The 21,329-nt window shown below is 46.4% G+C and overlaps 1 protein-coding gene across 1 annotated transcript in view; it reads left to right on the forward strand.

The window, feature by feature from the left end:
- LOC309566042 (cadherin-1-like) overlaps positions 1–19,772 on the forward strand; it is a gene marked incomplete at both ends in the record, with an annotated part of 135,172 nt that extends 115,400 nt beyond the window's left edge. Inside the window, 2 exons of the mRNA XM_082271065.1 lie at positions 15,452–15,589; positions 19,746–19,772. Of these exons, the coding sequence (XP_082127191.1) occupies positions 15,452–15,589; positions 19,746–19,772 (165 nt within the window). The remainder of the gene's footprint in view (positions 1–15,451; positions 15,590–19,745) is intronic.
- Positions 19,773–21,329: the final 1,557 nt, after the last annotated feature.

A 21,329-nucleotide genomic window follows, 5' to 3' on the forward strand; every position in this document is an offset into this window, starting at 1 on the left:
TTCAAAGGTAAACAGAGCATTTTATATACAAACTATATATATAGATCAGACCAACACGAGGGACAAATAGGGAGGACAGATGGACAGAGGGACGTTGTTCCAAATCCGGGACAGTCCCTCCCAATCCGGGACACTTGGGGGCTATGCTTAAGATTACAAAGTAATGTACTGTACATTGTTATTTTAGAACAGACATGGCTTCCTTTTCCCGAGGGCCCATTCACACTATCTGTAGATATAATATGGCACCATTCTCCTCGGTCCTAAATGTCACTCCGCTCCTCTGCAGAGATAGGAATGAAGTGTCTGTCTGTGCACTTCAAATAAAGTTTGTTTAGCCACTTGCCGACCGCTCACATTTATGCTACTGCAGCAGAGTGGCTCGGCTGGGTCCAACGACGTACTGTAGACCTACGTCGGGCGCATTCACGGTTCGCAGGGCGCGATCCTGGTCTGCAGGGCTGCTGTTAGAAGTCGCGGGGCCCCGTACAGACTACCTGGCAGGGCCCCCCCAAGAAAATATTAAAGATATATTTAGCTAAAATTACAACAAAATCACTATTAGCAGACACAAATATAACATAACTCGCATAATTCCTGCTAAATCTAAAAAAAAAACTATGTTAAATAAAAAAGAAGATGAGATGAGAAAAATATACAGGCTGGGCAGTTGGAGCTCAGTGATCAGAGAGACAGAGAGAGAGAAACAAAGTTACAAATAAACTCCTGAGCAGAGATAAGTGCTGGGAGGGAGGGGGGGCCCACACAAGGGAGGGGGATTAGTGAGGGACGACTGTCTCTTTCTCAGCAGATAAAAGCTGATAGCAGGGAGAGGGACGGATCAGATTCAGGTGCTGGAGGAAGATTTCTGTATTTGTTGTCCATCACTAATCCCCCTCTGTGTGGGCCCCCCTGTGTGCTCGGGCCCCCTACAAGAGGGCTGGTGGTCCCCCCCTATCAGCGGCCCTGCTGGTCTGATTGGGCTCAGAACCGATCAGTCACCAGATGCAGACCAATGATTTTTAGTCTGGATCTGGTGATCGGTTCTGGCCAATGGCATCATGTCCCCTGTCTGTGTAATGTAAACACAGGCAGGGGAAGTGATGTAATTTTCCCTCCTGGAGCGCTTTCGGTTCCAGGAGAAGAAGGAGAGACATCTAAACGTGAGTTCCACCAACACCACACTAACACTGCCTCACATAGGCACATTTAACCCCTTGATGTCCCCCCAAACCCCTCACAGTGAACACTATATACAGTGGTATACAGATATTTTACTGATCACTGTATTAGTGTCACTTGTGACCCTAATTTGCGCTTGCGCAAGGCCTGAATAGGGTTAGGGCACCCGTCACCTATCCCCTAATAAACTTTTAACCCCTTGATCTCCCCCAGTTAACCCCTTCACTCCCTATCACACAATGCACTAATATATACAGTATACCAGCTAACTACTGGGGAACTGGAGAAAGTGCAGAGAAGGGCAACCAAACTGATAAGAGGCATGGAGCAGCTCAGCTATGAGAAAAGATTAGAGGAACTGAATTTATTCTTTCTTGAGAAGAGGAGATTAAGGGGGCATATGACCAACATGTATAAATACATAAGGGGTCCATATGGTGAACCCCAGTTTGCGCTTGCGCTAGGCCCAAATAGGTTTAGGCCACCCGCCATCTATATCCTATAAAGGTTTAACCCCTTGATCTCCCCCAGTTAACCCCTCCACTGCCCTGTCACAGTGTTCACTATATACAGTGATTACCGATCACTGTATTAGTGTCATGGGTGATGCTCGTTAGCGTCAGGGTCCCACCACACCTCCGTTATTTAGCGTCAGAGTCAATTACACTAACACACACACACACCTCCATTACTAGTATAGTGTTTGAACAGATCAATATCTGATCTGATCAGAACTATACTAGCGCCCCCATAGTTTAGGTTTCCCAAAACGCGGTGTTTGCACGATCAACACTGATTCCTACCAGCACCTGCGTTTAGCCCCTCCGCCCAGCCCACCCCACCCTACCCAGGCAAGTGCAGTAATCAATAGATTACTGTCACTTCCAAAAAACACAAATCACACAAAACCGCTGCATTAGCAGAGTCAGGCCTGATCTCTGCTAGCACTAGCGGTTTTTTTTTGTAGCAACCAAATAGTCCTTGACAACCAGGTGCTTTTTTACCTGTTAGTCACACTACTGTACCAGTAAATTTAGTTGATAAAATGTCCAAACGGTGGTACAGTAGTGCAGAGGCTTACAGTATAGTTACCATGTCAGATGAGAGCGATGTGGAAGCCTCACTGGCAGAATCAGGGTCAGTATACGAACCTGTAGACAGCAGCGACTCCCTGACAGATAGCTCTGACGATGGATGGGTCCCTGTTAGACCCAGGCGTACCCAACCCCATTCTGGAGTTGCTGAGATGCAAGAACCGTATGCAGCAGAGTGCCAGTACTAGTGCCGCTCACACTTCTCGTAATTTGGCAAGCAGGAGCGGCCTAGTACACCCTGGACCTAGTACAACCAGCACTGCAGTATCACTTGGTGATGTGGCGAGTCCCATAAGTGCAGTTTAAGCTGGTGCGGTGGCTAGCACGAGTAGTGGCCCGCAGCCACCGCGTATTCGAAGACAGGCCCGTAGAGCCCATAGTGTCCTCCCTGAAACGCTGCCATTTCCTAATTGGCAGCCCACAGATTCTACAGTGCCCGTACTCCCCCCCCATTCACTGCCCAACCTGGAATCCAAATGGAAACAGCTGGTTTTAATCCCCTTAACTTTTTGAGCTGTTTTTCACTGAAGATCTTTTCAGATCTATTGTGGATCAATCAAATTTATATGCACGTCAATTCATTGCTGCCAACCCAAATTTACCCCTTGCCAGACCATTCGCCTGGAATCCTATTACGGTTTCCAATTTTAAGACCTTTCTGGGCCTTTCCTTCAACATGGGCATTACAAAAAAGAGTGAATTGCCGCTATATTGGTCCACTGACCCAATTCACCATATGCGCATGTTCTCTGCTGCTATGTCCAGGATTCGATACGAACAAATATTTTGGTTCATGCATTTCAATGACAATGAACTCTGTCGTCCTCGGGGAGACCCTGAATATGATTGACTCCACAAAATTTGGCCCCTCGTAGACCACTTCAATCAGCAGTTTGCAGCCTTGTTTACCCCCGAACAAGATGTCTGCGTTGACGAGTCCCTGATAAAGTTTACTGGCCGCCTTGCTATGAAACAGTACCTCCCCAGCAAGCGTGCCAGATACGGGGTCAAACTGTACAAGCTCTGTGACAGGGCCACAGGCTATAAAGTTAGTTTCCGTGTCTACGAGGGAAAAGATAGCTCTGTGGAGCCCCCCGACTGCCCAGACTACATAGGGAGCTGTGGCAAGATAGTTTGGGACTTGGTGTCACCCTTATTCGGAAAGGGGTACCACTTGTACGTGGACAATTTTTATTCAAGCGTGCCACTTTTTAGACACCTCTTTCAATTGCAAATTGGCGCTTGTGGCACCGTGCGACCTAATCGCTGGGGCTTCCCCCAACGGCTAGTAATTGCCCCACTGAGTCTGGGGGAGAGAGCCTGCTTGAAGTGCGATGAATTGCTTGCAGTGAAGTGGAGGGACAAACGGAACGTTTTCGTTCTGTCCTCCATTCACCCAGACATGGCAGTCGAAATTACTACGGTCACCGGTGTTGTTGTTGAGAAGCCCCTCTGTGTCCACGACTATAACCGTAAAATGGGAGGGGTGGACTTCAACGACCAGATGATGGGACCGTACTTAATTGCCCGTAAGGCCAGACGCTGGTACAAAAAAGTGTCTGTATACTTATTTCAATTGGCTATTTACAACGCTTTTGTCTTATACAAAGCGTCTGCCGGAACATTATCCTTCTTACACTACCAGGAAGAGATAATCAGAGCCCTTCTGTATCCAGCTGGTGCTCCTGTCCAACTTCCCCAACCAGATGTAGTGAGCCGGCTGCATGAGAGGCATTTTCCGGAATTCCTCCCGAGTACCCCTACCCAAAGATACTCCCAAAAAAGATGCCGTGTCTGCAGCAAGCGTGGATTTAGGCGTGACAACCATAATTATTGTCCCGACTGTCCTGGCCGACCTGGTCTTTGCCACGGTGACTGTTTCCGTCGCTACCACACACTAGTGGATTATTAGCGTAGGGTACAGCACGGCACAGTTTAGGGCACATTTACACACGGTCTCAAAAGATGTTCGATGGCTATCGTCATTTTGAGAGACCCTAACCTGGAACCTGGAACTTTAACGTTGAAGAAAAAAAAAAAGTGTAAAAAAATACATAAAAACATAAAATAGAAAAGCCCAAAAAAATGTTGTCAGTTATTTTTATGTTCTTCTACTCTTCCTACTGTACTTTTACTGTACTTTGTTTGTTTTTCATTCTTTTGTTAACCTGTTTCCCTTGCAGGTACCCGTCGGCTGCCACACTAATTTTATATATTCTGACACAAACCGCGTTTGCGCTCAGCATATATGGATACCTCTAATGGCAGCGCTGTGGTGATAGGCTGATTTCACCACTGCAGGTAAAATACCTTTAGGTATACGTGGAATATTATCATGTTTACCCACCATTAAATCAGTGGGTGGTTGTTGGGCGGTTAATGATGAGTAATACTACACAATTTTCCTGCGGAGATTTCTGTTAGGTTCTCTTTTTTCCACAGGCTGCATGAAAAAAAAAAAAAAAACCTACACTATATGCCTAACAGGGACCAGCAATGTACTGGTATGTTGCTGGACTTTGAGTGGTTATACCAGGATGATGCCTGCAGATTTAGGCATCATCTTGGTATCGTTTTTTACAGCCAGCGGTCAGCTTACATGTAAAAGCAATCCTAGTGGATAATTGGCCGCTAGACTGCTTTTACAAGCAGTGGGATGGGACTCCCAACCCACCATGCCGCCGCCTTCCGCGGTTTTTCTCGGGCTCTCCTGTCTCACCGGTTAACCCGAGAGTGCAGTGGTGGTTCAATTATCTAACCATAGAGCTAATTGGAGATCCAATCATCTCTATGGCCTAAGATACCGGAAGCTACGAGCATTTCATGACTTCTGTTTCGCCAGAAATAAACAGCGCCATTGGGAAATTGGGAAAGTATTTTATCACACCAATTTTGGTGTGGTCAGATGCGTTAAGGTCAGAGGAGAGATCTAGAGTCTAAAAGACCCCCATTTTTTAAAAAAGAGTACCTGTCACTACAGATTGCTATCATAGGGGATATTTAAATTCACTGCGATAACAATAAAAATGATTTAAAAAAAAATTTGAAAGGAAAGGTGTCAAAAGAACATAAAAAAGCAAAATAAATTTTAAAAAAAATCAAGCCCCCCCTGCCCCCCCCCCCCCGTGCTTGCGCGCAAATGCGCACGCAAGCGTTGGTCAAGTGTCATATGTAAACCACAATTGCACCATGCATGTGAGGTATCACCGCAAATGCCAGGTTGAGGGCAGTGATTCTTGCAGTAGACCTCCTCTGTTAGTCAAAAGTGGTAACCTGTAAAGACTTTTAAAGGCTTTTAAAACTGTACGTAGTTTGTTGCCGCTGCACAGGCGTGCGCAATTTTTAAAGCATGTCATGTTTGGTGTCTATGTACTCGACATAAGATCATCTTTTAAATTTTACCAAACAATTAGGAATTATATAGTGTATTTCTGCATTAAATATAGAAAAAGTGTTTTTTTTTCCGCAAAAATTGCCTTTGGAAAATCTGTGCGCAAATACCGTGTGACAAAAAAAATCGCAACATCCACCATTTTGTTCTGTAGGGCCTCTGCTTTAAAAAAATATATAATTTTTGGGGGTTCAAAGTAATTTTCTAGTAAAAGAAAATATTTTTTCATGTAAACAAAAAGTCAAAGAAAAGGCTTGGTCTTCAAGTGGTTAGAAGAGTGGGTGATGGGTGGCTAAGATTGAGCATAAAATGCCGGGACAGTTCAAACACCCCCCAAATGACCCCTTTATGGAAAGTAGACACTCAAAGCTATTTGCTGAGAGGCATAGTGAGTCCATGGAGTATTTTATATTTTGCCCTAAGTTTCAGGAAAATTACAATTTGTATTTTTTTAGTTTTTTTGTTTTTTACACAAAGTTGTCACTAAATGATATATTGCTCACGCATGCCATGGGTATATGTGAAATGACACCCCAAAATACATTCTGCTGCTTCTCCTGAGTACAGGGATACCACATGTGTGAGACTTTTCTGTAGCCTAGCTGTGTACGGGACCCCGAAAACCAATCCCCACCTTCAGGTTTTCTAATTGCGTAAATTGCTTATTTTACCTCTGCACTACCTGTCAGTTTCAGAGGCCCTGATCAGTGGCGTAGCGTGGGGGGTGCAGGGGGGGCCGGCCGCACCGGGCGCAACATCTGGGGGGGCGCACCTGCAGTGTCACTCTGTCTGTCTGACTCTGACATACACAGTTCACACACTGTCTGCGGCTGCCTCCATCTTTAGGCTGGGAGATGTCCAGCGCGGCCGACCTATGGCTGAAAATGGTGGGTCAGGGCGAGGCTGGACTATGCCTCACCTGTCCATTGGTGTAGGGTGGGGTGGCGTTGAAAGTCAAGCCCCGCCTATGCCGCCTCTCCTCACTGCTCAGTCAGTTTAGCAGCGAGTGTGTCAGCAGCCTGGCGCTGTCACAGAATGGGTTTTTTTTTTTATCCCCTGATTAGAGCCAGAGGCTCTAATAGGCTTCAAAAAAGGGTGGACCCTGCGCCCCGAGCCCACCCATTGTGTGACAATAGCGAATGAAAATTCGCTATTGTCACAAGGATCCTCCTCCTGGCCAATCGGGAAGCGGGTCCAAGGCAAGTAAGATTAACTAATCTAGTGGAAGAGACTCGAGTGCTAAAATCCCACGGGTTAGGGGGCGCAAATTACTTGCCTTGCCCCGGGTGCTGACAACCCACGCTACGCCACTGGCCCTGATATCTCAAGATAGCACAAACCCCCCCCCCCCCCCCCCCCAAATGACCCCATTTTGCAAAGTAGACACTGCAAGCTATTTGCTAAGAGGCATGGCGAGTATTTTGCAGCCCTCATTTATTTTGGAAAATTAAGAAAAAAGAGGAAAATTTATTTTTTTTCCTCTTTTTTCAATTTCCAAAACTTTGTGACAAAAATTGAGATCTGCAAAACACTCAACATGCCTCTCTGCAAATAGCTTGGAGTGTCTACTTTGCAAAATGGGGTCATTTGGGGGGGTTGTGCTATCTTGGCATTTTATGGCCTTCAAAACTGTGATAGGTAGTAAGGAGTGAAATCAACAATTTACGCCCTTGGAAAGCCTGAAAGTGGTGATTGGTTTTCGGGGTCCTGTACGCGGCTAGACTGCAAAAAAAGTCACACATGGGGTATCCCCATACTGAGGAGAAGCAGCAGAATGTATTTTGGGGTGTCATTTCACATATATCCATGGCATGTGTGAGCAATATATCATTTAGTGACAACTTTGTGTAAAAAAAAAACAAAAAATAATAATTTTCTCGGAACTTGTGGCAAAATATAAAATATTCCATCGACACACCATGCCTCTCAGCAAATAGGTTGGAGTGTCTACTTTGCAAAATGGGGTCATTTGGGGGGGGGGGGGGTTTGTGCTATCTTGAAATTTTAAGGCCTCCGAAACTGTGACAGGTAGTGCGGAGGTGAAATGCACAATTTACGCCATTAGAAAACCTGAAAGTGGTGATTGGTTTTCGGGGGCCCATATACAGCTAGGTTCCCAAAAAGTCTCACACATGTGGTATCACTGTACTCAGGAGAAGCAGCAGAATGTATTTTGGGGTGTAATTCCACATATACCCATGGCATGTGTGAGCTATTTATCTTTTAGTGACAACTTTGTGTTAAAAAAAATAAATGTCATTTTCCCAAAACTTGTGGCAAAATATAAAATATTCCATGGACTCACCATGCCTCTCAGCAAATAGCTTGGGGTGTCTACTTTTCAAAATGGGGTCATTTGGGGGGTTTTGTGCTATCTTGACATTTCAGGGCCTCCGAAACTGTGATAGGCAGTGAGAAAGTGCAATGAGAAATTTACGCCCTTTGAAATTCTGAAGGTGGTGATTGGTTATCGGGTTCCTGTACACAGCTAGGATCCCAAAAAGTCTAACATATGTGGTATCTCTGTACTCAGGAGAAGCAGCAGAATATATTTTGTGGTGTAATTACACATATGGCCATGGCATGCGTGAGCAATATATCATTTCAATGACAACTTTTTGTAAAAAAAAAAAAAATTCTTTTTTTTTTGTCATTTTTCAAACACCTGTGACAAAAAAATGAAATATTCAATGAGCTCAACATGCCTCTCAGGACATTCCTTAGGATGTCTACTATCCAAAAAGTGGTAATTTAGGGGGGTTTTGTACTGCCCTGCCATTTTAGCACTTCAAGAATTGAGATAGGCAGTCAGAAATTAAATTTGCGTAAATTCCAGTATTCACACCATAGTTTGTAGACGCTATAACTTTTGCGCAAACCAATAGAAATATGCTCATTGAGAATTTTTTTGTCAAAGACATGTAGCTAAATACATTTTGGCCTAAATATATGACAAAAATTGAATATATTGGATATTTTTTAACTGTCAAAGTAGAAAATGTAAATTTTTGGCAAAATTTTCTCTCTTTTTTTATTAATATCGCAAAAAATAAAAAGCACAGAGGTGATCAAATACCACCAAAAGAAAGCTCTGTTTGTGGGAAAAAAAGGACGTAAATTTCGTTTGGGTACAGCATTGCATGACCGCGCAATTGTCAGTTAAATTCCTGCAGTGCCAAGTTGAAAAAAGTGGCCAGGACGTTAAGCAGGAAAATCCTCCGGTCCTAAAGTGGTTATAAAAAGAGCAATGCAATGCAAAAAAATCAAGCATCACACCGCCCCCTACTGCACTGCTCTGGGGGTGCAGATCAATGTATACGGGTCCTGATAGCAGTCTACAAAAACCTATTTAGTGACTAGTAAAAACTGTAAAAAAAAATTCAATTTTGATCAGTATTAGTTATACAACAAAAATTGTGTTACTAATTGGTAAAATGTAAAGATTTTATTCTAAAATTTGTTGTGTGGAAAATGCTACTAAAGTGATTATTCCGGTGCAAATCACTGCAGAGTTATTTCAATTATGGCTTTTAAAAAAAATTTAAAAAATTGAATTTGTTTTTAAATGTGACACAGAAACAAAATCAATGATCAAAATTAACAAAAACAAAAAAGTTTAAATATTAATGTTCATAAAATTAGAAATAAATAAAATCAACAGGAACATTTTAAACAAAGAGGAGAAAATGAAGGAGGAGTTGGTTGGGGTTGATTGGGGTAAGGGAAGGGTTAATAGGGATGAATAGGATTACATTTTATTTAACCTCTTGCTGCCCATGTAACACATATGTGGGGCGGCCCAGAAAGGGATGGGGGGGGGGGGGGATTTGAACACACACATGTCGTACATTGGAGTCAATGGGCGGCACTGTTTTTGCTCACTGCCAAGGACAGATCCTGATCTCTAGTAATGATTGGGAGCCTGCGGGACCAGTCAGCGGTCATGTGATCAGGCAGACCTCCTCCCCGCCCGCCATCATAGCTCAGGGCTGGGCAGGAGGAAGATCTTTTTTACAGCTGCAGCTCTAATACCTGCTATATATACAGTATCTGACAAAAGTAAGTACACCCCTCACATTTTTGTAAATATTTTATTCTATATTTTCATGTGACAACACTGAAGAAATGAGACTTTGCTACAATGTAAAGTAGTGAGTGTACAGCTTGTATAACAGTGTAAATTTACTGTCCCCTCAAAATAACTCAACACACAGCCATTAATGTCTAAACCGCTGGCAACAAAAGTCAGTACACCCCTAAGTGACAATCTCCAAATTGGGCCCAAAGTGTCAATATTTTGTGTGGCCACCATTATTTTCCAGCACTGCCTTAACCCTCTTGGGCATGGAGTTCACCAGAGCTTCACAGGTTGTCACTGGAGTCCTCTTCCCCTCCTCCATGATGACATCACAGAGCTGGTGGATGTTAGAGACCTTGCGCTCCTTCACCTTCCGTTTGAGGATGCCCCACAGATGCACAATAGGGTTTAGGTCTGGAGACGCTTGGCCAGTCCATCACCTTTACCATCAACTTCTTTAGCAAGGCAGTGTTCGCCTTGGAGGTGTTTGGGGTCGTTATGTTGGAATTCTGCCCTGCGGCCCAGTCTCTGAAGGGAGGGGATCATGCTCTGCTTCAGTATGTCACAGTACATGTTGGCATTCATGGTTTCCTCAATGATCTGTAGCCCCCCAGTGCCAGCAGCACTCATGCAGCCCCAGACCATGACACTCCCACCACCATGCTTGACTGTAGGAAGACACACTTGTCTTTGTACTCCTCACCTGGTTGCCCCCACACACGCCTGACACCATCTGACACCAAATAAGTTTATCTTGGTCTCATCAGATCACAGGAGATGGTTCCAGTAATCCATGTCCTTAGTCTGCTTGTCTTCAGCAAACTGTTTGCGGGCTTTCTTGTCCATCATCTTTAGAAAAGGCTTCCTTCTGGGATGACAGCCATGCAGACCAATTTGATGCAGTGTGCGGCATATGGTCTGAGCACTGACAGGCTGACCCCCCCACCCCTTCAACCTCTGCAGCAATGCTGGCAGCACTCATACGTCTATTTCCCAAAGACAACCTCTGGATATGACGCTGAGCACGGCACTCAACTTCTTTGGTGGACCATGGCGAGGCCTGTTCTGAGTGGAACCTGTCCTGTTCAACCGCTGTATGGTGTTGGCCACCATGCTGCAGCTCAGTTTCAGGGTCTTGGCAATCTTCTTATAGCCTAGGCCATCTTTATGTAGAACAACAATTCCTTTTTTCAGATCCTCTGAGAGTTCTTTGCCATGAGGAGCCATGTTGAACTTCCAGTTACCAGTATGAGAGAGTGAGAGCGATAACACCAAATTTAACACACCTGCCCCCATTCACACCTGAGACCTTGTAACACTAACGAGTCACATGATACCGGGGAGCGAAAATGGCTAATTGGGCCCAATTCGGACATTGTCACTTAGGGGTGTACTGACTTTTGTTGCCAGCGGTTTAGACATTAATGGCTGTATGTTGAGTTATTTTGAGGGGACAGCAAATTTACACTTTTATACAAGCTGTACACTCACTACTTTACATTGTAGCAAAGTGTCATTTCTTCAGTGTTGTCACATGAAAAGATAGAATAACATATTTACAAAAACGTGAGGGGTGTACTTACTTCTGTGAGATAGTGTACATATCAATTTCTGTAATTTGGAGGGGGGGGGGGGCAGGATGCTTTTTGTACTTTAAGTGTTTTTGGGTGTGTCTAGCATGCTCCATGTCCACAACTGGGTAAAGTCCAGTTCTTTTAGTTTTAGATCAGCCATTATTTTTGTAAGCCTTATTTTAACTCTAAGCTCAGTGTACAGTCAGGTCCATAAATATTGGGACATGGACACGATTCTAATCTTTTTGGCTCTATACACCACCACAAGAATTTGAAATGAAACAAACAAGATGTGCTTTAACTACAGACTTTCAGCTTTAATTTGAGGGTATTTACATCCAAATCAGGTGAACGGTGTAGGAATTACATTAGTTTGTATATGTGCCTCCCACTTTTTAAGGGACCAAAAGTAATGGGACAATTGGCTGCTTAGCTGTTCCATTGCCAGGTGTGTGTTATTCCCTCATTATCCCATTTAGAAGGAGCAGATAAAAGGTCCAGAGTTCAATTCAAGTGTGCTATTTGCATTTGGAATCTGTTGCTGTCAACTCTCAATATGAGATCCAAAGAGCTGTCACTATCAGTGAAGCAAGCCATCATTAGGCTGAAAAAACAAAACAAACCCATCAGAGAGATAGCAAAAACATTAGGTGTGGCCAAATCAACTGTTTGGAAAATCCTTAAAAAGAAAGAACGCACCGGTGAGCTCAGCAACACCAAAAGACCCGGAAGACCACGGAAAACAACTGTGGTGGATGACCGAAGAATTCTTTCCCTGGTGAAGAAAACACCCTTCACAACAGTTGGCCAGATCAAGAACACTCTCCAGGAGGTAGGTGTATGTGTGCCAGATCAAGAACACTCTCCAGGAGGTAGGTGTATGTGTGTCAGATCAGGAACACTCTCCAGGAGGTAGGTGTATATGTGTCAGATCAGGAACACTCTCCAGGAGGTAGGTGTATGTGTGTCAGATCAGAAACACTCTCCAGGAGGTAGGTGTATGTGTGTCAGATCAGGAACACTCTCCAGGAGGTAGGTGTATGTGTGTCAGATCAGAAACACTCTCCAGGAGGTAGGTGTATGTGTGTCAGATGAAGAACACTCTCCAGGAGGTAGGTGTATGTGTGTCAGATCAGGAACACTCTCCAGGAGGTAGGTGTATGTGTGTCAGATCAGGAACACTCTCCAGGAGGTAGGTGTATGTGTGTCAGATCAAGAACACTCTCCAGGAGGTAGGTGTATGTGTGTCAGATCAGGAACACTCTCCAGGAGGTAGGTGTATGTGTGTCAGATCAGGAACACTCTCCAGGAGGTAGGTGTATGTGTGTCAGATCAGGAACACTCTCCAGGAGGTAGGTGTACGTGTGTCAAAGTCATCAATCAAGAGAAGACTTCACCAGAGTGAATACAGAGGGTTCACCACAAGATGTAAACCATTGGTGAGCCTCAAAAACAGGAAGGCCAGATTAGAGTTTGCCAAACAACATCTAAAAAAGCCTTCACAGTTCTGGAACATCCTATGGACAGATGAGATCAAGATCAACTTCTACCAGAGTGATGGGAAGAGAAGAGTATGGAGAAGGAAAGGAACTGCTCATGATCCAAAGCATACCACCTCATCAGTGAAGCATGGTGGTGGTAGTGTCATGGCGTGGGCATGTATGGCTGCCAATGGAACTGGTTCTCTTGAATTTATTGATGATGTGACTGCTGACAGAAGCAGCAGGATGAATTCTGAAGTGTTTCGGGAATATTATCGGCTCATATTCAGCCAAATGCTTCAGAACTCATTGGACGGCGCTTCACAGTGCAGATGGACAATGACACGAAGCATACTGCGAAAGCAACCAAAGAGTTTTTTAAGGGAAAGAAGTGGAATGTTATGCAATGGCCAAGTCAATCACCTGACCTGAATCCGATTGAGCATGCATTTCACTTGCTGAAGACAAAACTGAAGGGAAAATGCCCCAAGAACAAGCAGGAACTGAAGACAGTTGCAGTAGAGGCCTGGCAGAGCATCACCAGGGATGAAACCCAGCGTCTGGTGATGTCTATGCGTTCCAGACTTCAGGCTGTAATTGTCTGCAAAGGATTTGCAACCAAGTATTAAAAAGTGAAAGTTTGATTTATGATTGTTAATCTGTCCCATTACTTTTGGTCCCTTAAAAAGTGGGAGACACATATACAAACTGTTGTAATTCCTACACCTTTCCCCTGATTTGGATGTAAATACCCTCAAATTAAAGCTGGAAGTCTGCAGGTAAAGCACATCTTGTTTGTTTCATTTCAAATCCATTGTGGTGGTGTATAGAGCCAAAAAGATTAGAATTGTGTCAATGTCCCAATATTTATGGACCTGAATGTATTTAACAATAGGTAATTTACAGACAGGGCTGGTTCTACCTATAGGCAAGGTAGACATTGACCTAAAACACACATCATTTGGGGGCGCTGCCGCCTTCTGTGCCTCGCAGCAGGCAAACTAAATTTTCCACGTTGCTTTCAGTAGCTGCTGGCAGATCGAGAAGTAGCAGAAGTAGGCAGGCGATCGGTTTTCAGGAGAGCGGAGCGGTGGACGGACGCAGATGTGCTATGTGCTGGGAGTGGTCAGGGCCCGCTGTCATGCAGGCTCTGATTCCAGTGAAGAATGGCGAAGTGTACCCGACGGAATCAGGCGAGGAGGTGCCGGTGGAGAAGGAAGAAGGTCGGGATGAAAGAGCCCCCCCTCCCGCTCTGTGCTGCAGCTGCATGCCTGGAGCAAAGCTTCCCCTCAAGACACCACCAGATACACTCTGACAATATCTGGAGGAGCCACTGAAGGACAGGTGAGATCTGGGGGGGGGACTGGTGCCCCCCCTCCTGTCACACTGCACTCTCCTGTCCTGCTGCCACCCTCCTGTCACACTGCCCCCTTCCTGTCACACTGCCCTCTCCTGTCCTGCTGCCCCCCTCCTGTCACACTTCCCCTCTCCTGTCAAACTGCCCTCTCCTATCCTGCTGCCTCCCTCCTGTCCTGCTGCCTCCCTCCTGTCACACTGCCCCCCACCTGTCCTGCTGCCTCCCTCCTGTCACGCTGCCCCCTCCTGTCCTGCTGCCCCCCTCCTGTCCTGCTGCCTCCCTCATGTAACGCTGCCCCCTCCTGTCCTGCTGCCCCCCTCCTGTCCTGCTGCCCCCCTCCTGTCCTGCTGCCTCCCTTCTGTAACGCTGCCCCCTCCTGTTCTGCTGCCCCCCTCCTGTCACGCTGCCCCCTCCTATTCTGCTGCCTCCATCCCTGTAACGTTGCCCCCTCCTGTCCTGCTGCCCCCCTCCTGTCATGCTGCCCCCTCCTGTCCTTCAGCCTCCCTCCTGTCACACTGCCCCTCATGTCCCACTGCCCCCCTTTTCCTACTGCCCCCCGCACTTCCATACTGCCCCCTCCTTTCACACTGCCCAGATACCCTTCACCCGTCACGCTGCCCTCCTGTCACAATGGTGGGTGTGGCAGGAGAATGGTGTGGGGAAGGGTGCTGGATGGACAGGGGTGGCAAAAAGCACTTTTGCTTAGGTAGACAAAAATCCTTGCACCGACCCCGTTTACAGAAGTAAAAAAAAATGTTTCCTCACATCTTCTTGATCAGCGTTTCTCAACCTTTTTCACTCAAAGCACCCTTTAAAATGATGGACAGTATTGAGGCATTCCAATCTAAAATATACAAAACTATTCTAATTGTTTTACATAATGCAGCAACATCAGTACAGATAGGAAACCAAACGTTAGAGGTGATTTTTTCTTCCAAAGCAAATACACTTTGCCCACTGATACAGACTAGTATTCCAATGTTTCTCTTCTCCATCAACATCTCCCCATCAGTCAGCTAATGTGACCCCAGTGCTGGGGGAGAGATGCACAGGAGGGTCAAAGAAGGATGCTGGGGAGGCGACAGACATCCTCCATATCAACTGATGACATCTAGAAAATCGTAATGGTACATAATGAAAATCCGTGGCTTTGTGTAACTAAAAGGCGCAGGTTTCATCCACACACTGGTTTGTATACAATTTTTGATCAAATTTTAGGCATTTGGCCAAGGCACCCTGGTTAAAAAAGGTTTTTCTAGAAGAACCAGCACTGAGATTTGTTTTTATCCTCCAGGGTTTTGAACTTGGCCAGCTTCACCGTGGTCTTGATGCCCACCCTGAGGTCATTCGTAATGATGCCGCTCCAACGCTCACGCCGACTCCTCAGTACCAGCCAAGACCAGCCAATTCCGATGAGATTGGAAAGGAGGAGGTAAGTAGTCATAGAGCTTCATCTGTAGAAGTGCACAGTGCATGGAGAAGCAGTACAGCCTCGTGTTGGGTTTCTTATGACTTCCTAGGCCAGAGGGAAGAGAGGCCCACCCTGTGTTAGAGTTCCATTATAGACGGCCAACATCGGTATCTCACACTTACTTTGCATACAATAGACAGTATAAATGGCCTCATTATACATCAGACAAAGGGCCGTATTCAGCAAAGAGTTCTTATCCTGAAAGCCGAACTCCAGACTCCACTGGAGGCCCCATCCCGGCAGTATGCGGTTTTCTTATAAATGTACTTACCTTTATCCAAAATCTTCAGGTCGGTCCTCTTGCTCTCCTGGCGCTGGGCGCTGGTGGAGGATGCAGAGAGTGGCATAATGCATCATTACGCTGTAAGCACCGGGGGCAGTAATGGTGCCTACTTGGGAAGGTCCATGGCGCTCTGCACTCACAGTATGTTCTCAGTCTTCCAGGTTTATGGGATGTTAGTGGCTGAGCTTGCATGGAAGACACACAAATACCATTTGTAGAAGAAAAATGCCAGCAGTGTCAGCTTACATGTTCCTTGAGTACAGGAATACTAGAAGAACGCTTCACTAAATAAGGCCTTAAGAGTACACATTATGTCACCGAGGGGTGCGCTCTTGCTCTGTGGTGTGAATGCTGCATCCTCTTTATACACACTGCTCAAAAATTAAAGGAACACTTTGAAAACACATCAGATCTCAATGGGGAAAAAATCTAATGCTGGATATCTATACTGGTATGGACTGGGTAATGTGATGGGATCTATACTGGTATGGACTGGGTAATGTGTTAGTATCTATACTGGTATGGACTGGGTAATGTGATGGGATCTATACTGGTATGGACAGGGTAATGTGTTAGGATCTATACTGGTAAGAACTGGTTAATGTGTTAGGATCTATACTGGTAAGGACTGGGTAATGTGTTAGGATCTATACTGGTATGGACTGGGTAATGGGTTAGGATCTATACTGGTATGGACTGGGTAATGGGTTAGGATCTATACTGGTATGGACTGTGTAATGTGTTAGGATCTATACTGGTATGGACTGGGTAATGTGTTAGGATCTATACTGGTAAGGACTGGGTAATGTGTTAGGATCTATACTGGTATGGACTGGGTAATGTGTTAGGATCTATACTGGTATGGACTGGGTAATGTGTTAGGATCTATACTGGTATGGACTGGGTAATGTGTTAGGATCTATACTGGTATGGACTGGGTAATGTGTTAGGATCTATACTGGTATGGACTGGGTAATGGGTTAGGATCTATACTGGTATGGACTGTGTAATGTGTTAGGATCTATACTGGTATGGACTGGGTAATGTGTTAGGAACTATACTGGTAAGGACTGGGTAATGTGTTAGGATCTATACTGGTATGGACTGGGTAATGTGTTAGGATCTATACTGGTATGGACTGGGTAATGTGTTAGGATCTATACTGGTATGGACTGGGTAATGTGTTAGGAAGGAAAGGATGCCACATAGTTTGATGGAAATTAAAATTATCACCCTACAGAGGGCTGAATTCAAAGACACCCCGAAAATCAAAGTGAAAAAATGATGCAGCAGGCGAGTCCATTTTGCTGAAATGTCATTGCAGGACCTCAGAATGGTCCTCAGTAGTTTGTATGGCCCCCACGTACTTGTATGCATGCCTGACAACGTCGGGGCATTCTCCTAATGAGATGAAGAATGGTGTCCTGGGGTATTTCCTCCAAGATCTGGACCAGGACATCACTGAGCTCCTGAACAAACTGAGGTGCAACCTGGTGGCTTCACAGATGGACGGAAACATAATGTCCCAGAGGTGTTCTATTGGATTTAGGTCAGGCGAGTGTGGGGGCCATTCAATGGTGTCAATTCCTTCATCCTCCAGGAACTGGCTGGGCATTTTCCGGCACTAGGAGTAACCCAGGACCCACTGCACCAGCGTAGGGTCTGACAATGGGTCCAAGGATTTCATCCCGATACCTAATAGCAGTCAGGGTACCATTATCTAGACTGTAGAGGTCTGTGTGTCCCTCCATGGATATTCCTCCCCAGACCATCTCTGACCCATCACCCAACCGGTCATGCTGAACGAATGTTCTCCACGGCTTCTCCAGACCCTTTCATGTCTGTCACATGTGCTCAGGGTGAACCTGCTCTCATCTGTGAAAAGCACAGGGTGCCAGTGGTGGAGCTTCCAATTCTGGTGTTCAATGGCAAATGCCAGTCGAGCTCCATGGTGCTTGGCAGTGAGCACAGGGCCCACTAGAGGACGTCGGGCCCTCAGGCCACCCTCATGAAGTCTGTTTCTGATTGGTCAGAGACATTCACACCAGTGGCTGCTGGAGGTCATGTTGTAGGGCTCTGGCAGAGCTCATCCTGTTCCTCCCTGCACAAAGGAGTAGATACCGGTCCTGCTGATGGGTTAAGGACCTTCTATGGCCCTGTCCAGCTCTCCTAGAGTAACTGCCTGTCTCCTGGAATCTCCTCCATGCTCCTGAGACTGTGCTGGGAGACACAGCAAACCTTCTGGCAATGACACGTATTGATGTGCCATCCTGGAGGAGTTGGACTGCCTGTGCAACCTCTATAGGGTCCAGGTATGGCCTCATACTACCAGTAGTGACACTGACCTCCCTCTATAGGATCCAGGTATGGCCTCATACTACCAGTAGTGACACTGACCTCCCTCTATAGAGTCCAGGTATGACCTCATACTACCAGTAGTGACACTGACCCCCTCTATAGGGTCCAGGTATGGCCTCATACTACCAGTAGTGACACTGACCCCCTCTATAGGGTCCAGGTATGGCCTCATGCTACCAGTAGTGACACTGACCCCCCTCTATAGGGTCCAGGTATGGCCTCATACTACCAGTAGTGACACTGACCCCCTCTATAGGGTCCAGGTATGGCCTCATACTACCAGTAGTGACACTGACCCCCTCTATAGGGTCCAGGTATGGCCTCATGCTACCAGTAGTGACACTGACCCCCTCTATATGGTCCAGGTATGGCCTCATGCTACCAGTAGTGACACTGACCCCCCTCTATAGGGTCCAGGTATGGCCTCATACTACCAGTAGTGACACTGACCCCCTCTATAGGGTCCAGGTATGGCCTCATACTACCAGTAGTGACACTGACCCCCTCTATAGGGTCCAGGTATGGCCTCATACTACCAGTAGTGACACCGACCCCCTCTATAGGGTCCAGGTATGGCCTCATACTACCAGTAGTGACACAGACCCCCTCTATAGGGTCCAGGTATGGCCTCATGGTACCAGTAGTGACACTGACCCCCTCTATAGGGTCCAGGTATGGCCTCATGGTACCAGTAGTGCCACTGACCCCCTCTATAGGGTCCAGTTAAGGCCTCATGCTACCAATAGTGACACTGACCCGAACCAAATGCAAAACTAGAGGCAAACAGTAAGAAAAGATGAGTAGGGTAAAAATATCAGTGGCCTCCACCTGTAAAACCATTCCTGTTTTGGAGGTCGTCTCATTGTTGCCCATCTAGTGCACCTGTTGTTAATTTCATTAGCCCCTAAGCAGCTGAAAATGATTAACAACCCCCTCTGCTACTTAACTGACCAGATCAATATCCCAGGAGTTTAATTGACTTAATTGATTAAAAAGTATTCCTTTCATTTTTTTGAGCAGTGTTTATATAGAGATTTACATTCACAGAGACTGTAAGAGAATGGATTCAGAAGGCTGAATTCACAAACCGATTGCAAGATAAGAATCCTTCTTCTGTTTGTTTGTAGCAAAGTCCAATGAGATTTTAAAATGAAAGTCACATGACTAACACAAGGACCCTCCCCCTTGTGTGAGAGCTTTGTGAAATAGAGCTGTTGTAGTGTAGAAGTGTACGGATTATGTGCTCCACCTTAAAGTGTATCTAAACCCAGGAATAGAAAATGTTCCCCCACCCTGGGACAGGGAGAGTGTTAGGCCTTTATAACACCGTCCTCTCATCTCAATAACAGGGGAGGTGTTTTGTAGTTCTCGTAGATAGCAGGGAACAATGTAACTGATAGCAGAGAGTACAGGAAGTTATCAGCTCAACGGATTTCTTGCTGGATAAATGACTGTTTTTTCTTTTGCATTTTTCAGATATCAGAAAACGAATTAAAAAAATGACCGCATTGCCCCCCCCTCACCCCCCTACCCCCCCCCCCTCACCTCCCCTTCCCTCCCCTTCCCTCCCCTCCATACGATTCACTACCAATGTTGGACTATGAAGGCAGCGGCTCGGATGCCCTCTCTCTCAGCACCCTGAACTTCTCCAGCTCTGGCGGGGACCAGGATTACAGCGCTCTGAATGACTGGGGGCCGCGCTTCAGCAAGCTGGCGGACATGTACGGGGGAGACGAGGACTAATCTGCACCCTGTAACCCTTCAGGAACTGTCAGTGCCCGCCATCCCATAGCTCATTGGTGGACATTCCCTGCCTTCTCCTCCAACCACTGTGCGCTCATTGGTGGACATTCCCCGCCTTCTCCTCCAACCACTGTGTGCTCATTGGTGGACATTCCCTGCCTTCTCCTCCAACCGCTTGTGTGCTCATTGGTGGACATTCCTTGCCTTCTCCGCCAACCACTGTGTGCTCATTGGTGGACATTCCCCGCCTTCTCCCCCAACCACTGTGTGCTCATTGGTGGACATAGCCCGCCTTCTCCTCCAACCACTGTGTGCTCATTGGTGGACATTCCCCGCCTTCTCCTCAAACCACTGTGTGCTCATTGGTGGACATTCCCCACCTTCTCCTCCAACCACTGTGTGCTCATTGGTGGACATTCCCCGCCTTCTCCTCCAACCACTGTGTGCTCATTGGTGGACATTCCCCGCCTTCTCCTCCAATCACTGTGTGCTCATTGGTGGACATTCCTCGCCTTCTCCTCCAACCACTGTGTGCTCATTGGTGGACATTCCCCGCCTTCTCCTCAAACCACTGTGTGCTCATTGGTGGACATTCCCCACCTTCTCCTCCAACCGCTGTGTGCTCATTGGTGGACATTCCCGGCCTTCTCCTCCAACCACTGTGTGCTCATTGGTGGACATTCCCCGCCTTCTCCTCCAACCGCTTGTGTGCTCATTGGTGGACATTCCTTGCCTTCTCCTCCAACCACTGTGTGCTCATTGGTGGACATTCCCCGTCTTCTCCTCCAACCACTGTGTGCTCATTGGTGGACATTCCTTGCCTTCTTCTCCAGTCACTGTGTGCTCATTGTTTGACATTCCCCCTCTTCTCCTCCAACCACTGTGTGCTCATTGAGGGATATTCCCCACCTTCTCCTCCAACCCTGTGTGCTCATTGGTGGACATTCCCCGCCTTCTCCTCCAACCCCTGTGTGCTCATTGGTGGACATTCCCCGCCTTCCCCTCCAACCACTGTGTGCTCATTGGGGGATATTCCCCACCTTCTCCTCCAACCACTGTGTGCTCATTGGGGGATATTCCCCACCTTCTCCTCCAACCACTGTGTGCTCATTGGTGAACATTCCCCGCCCTCTCCTCCAACCACTGTGGGCTCATTGGTGAACATTCCTCGCCTTCTCCTCCAGTCACTGTGTGCTCATTGGTGAACATTCCCCGCCTTCTCCTCCAACCACTGTGTGCTCATTGGTTGACATTCCCCGCCTTCTCCTCCAACCACTGTGTGCTCATTAGGGGATATTCCCCACCTTCTCCTCCAAC

The sequence above is a fragment of the Pelophylax lessonae genome (assembly GCF_965119305.1).
Source record: "Pelophylax lessonae genome assembly, chromosome: 10".
Lineage (NCBI taxonomy): Eukaryota > Metazoa > Chordata > Amphibia > Anura > Ranidae > Pelophylax > Pelophylax lessonae.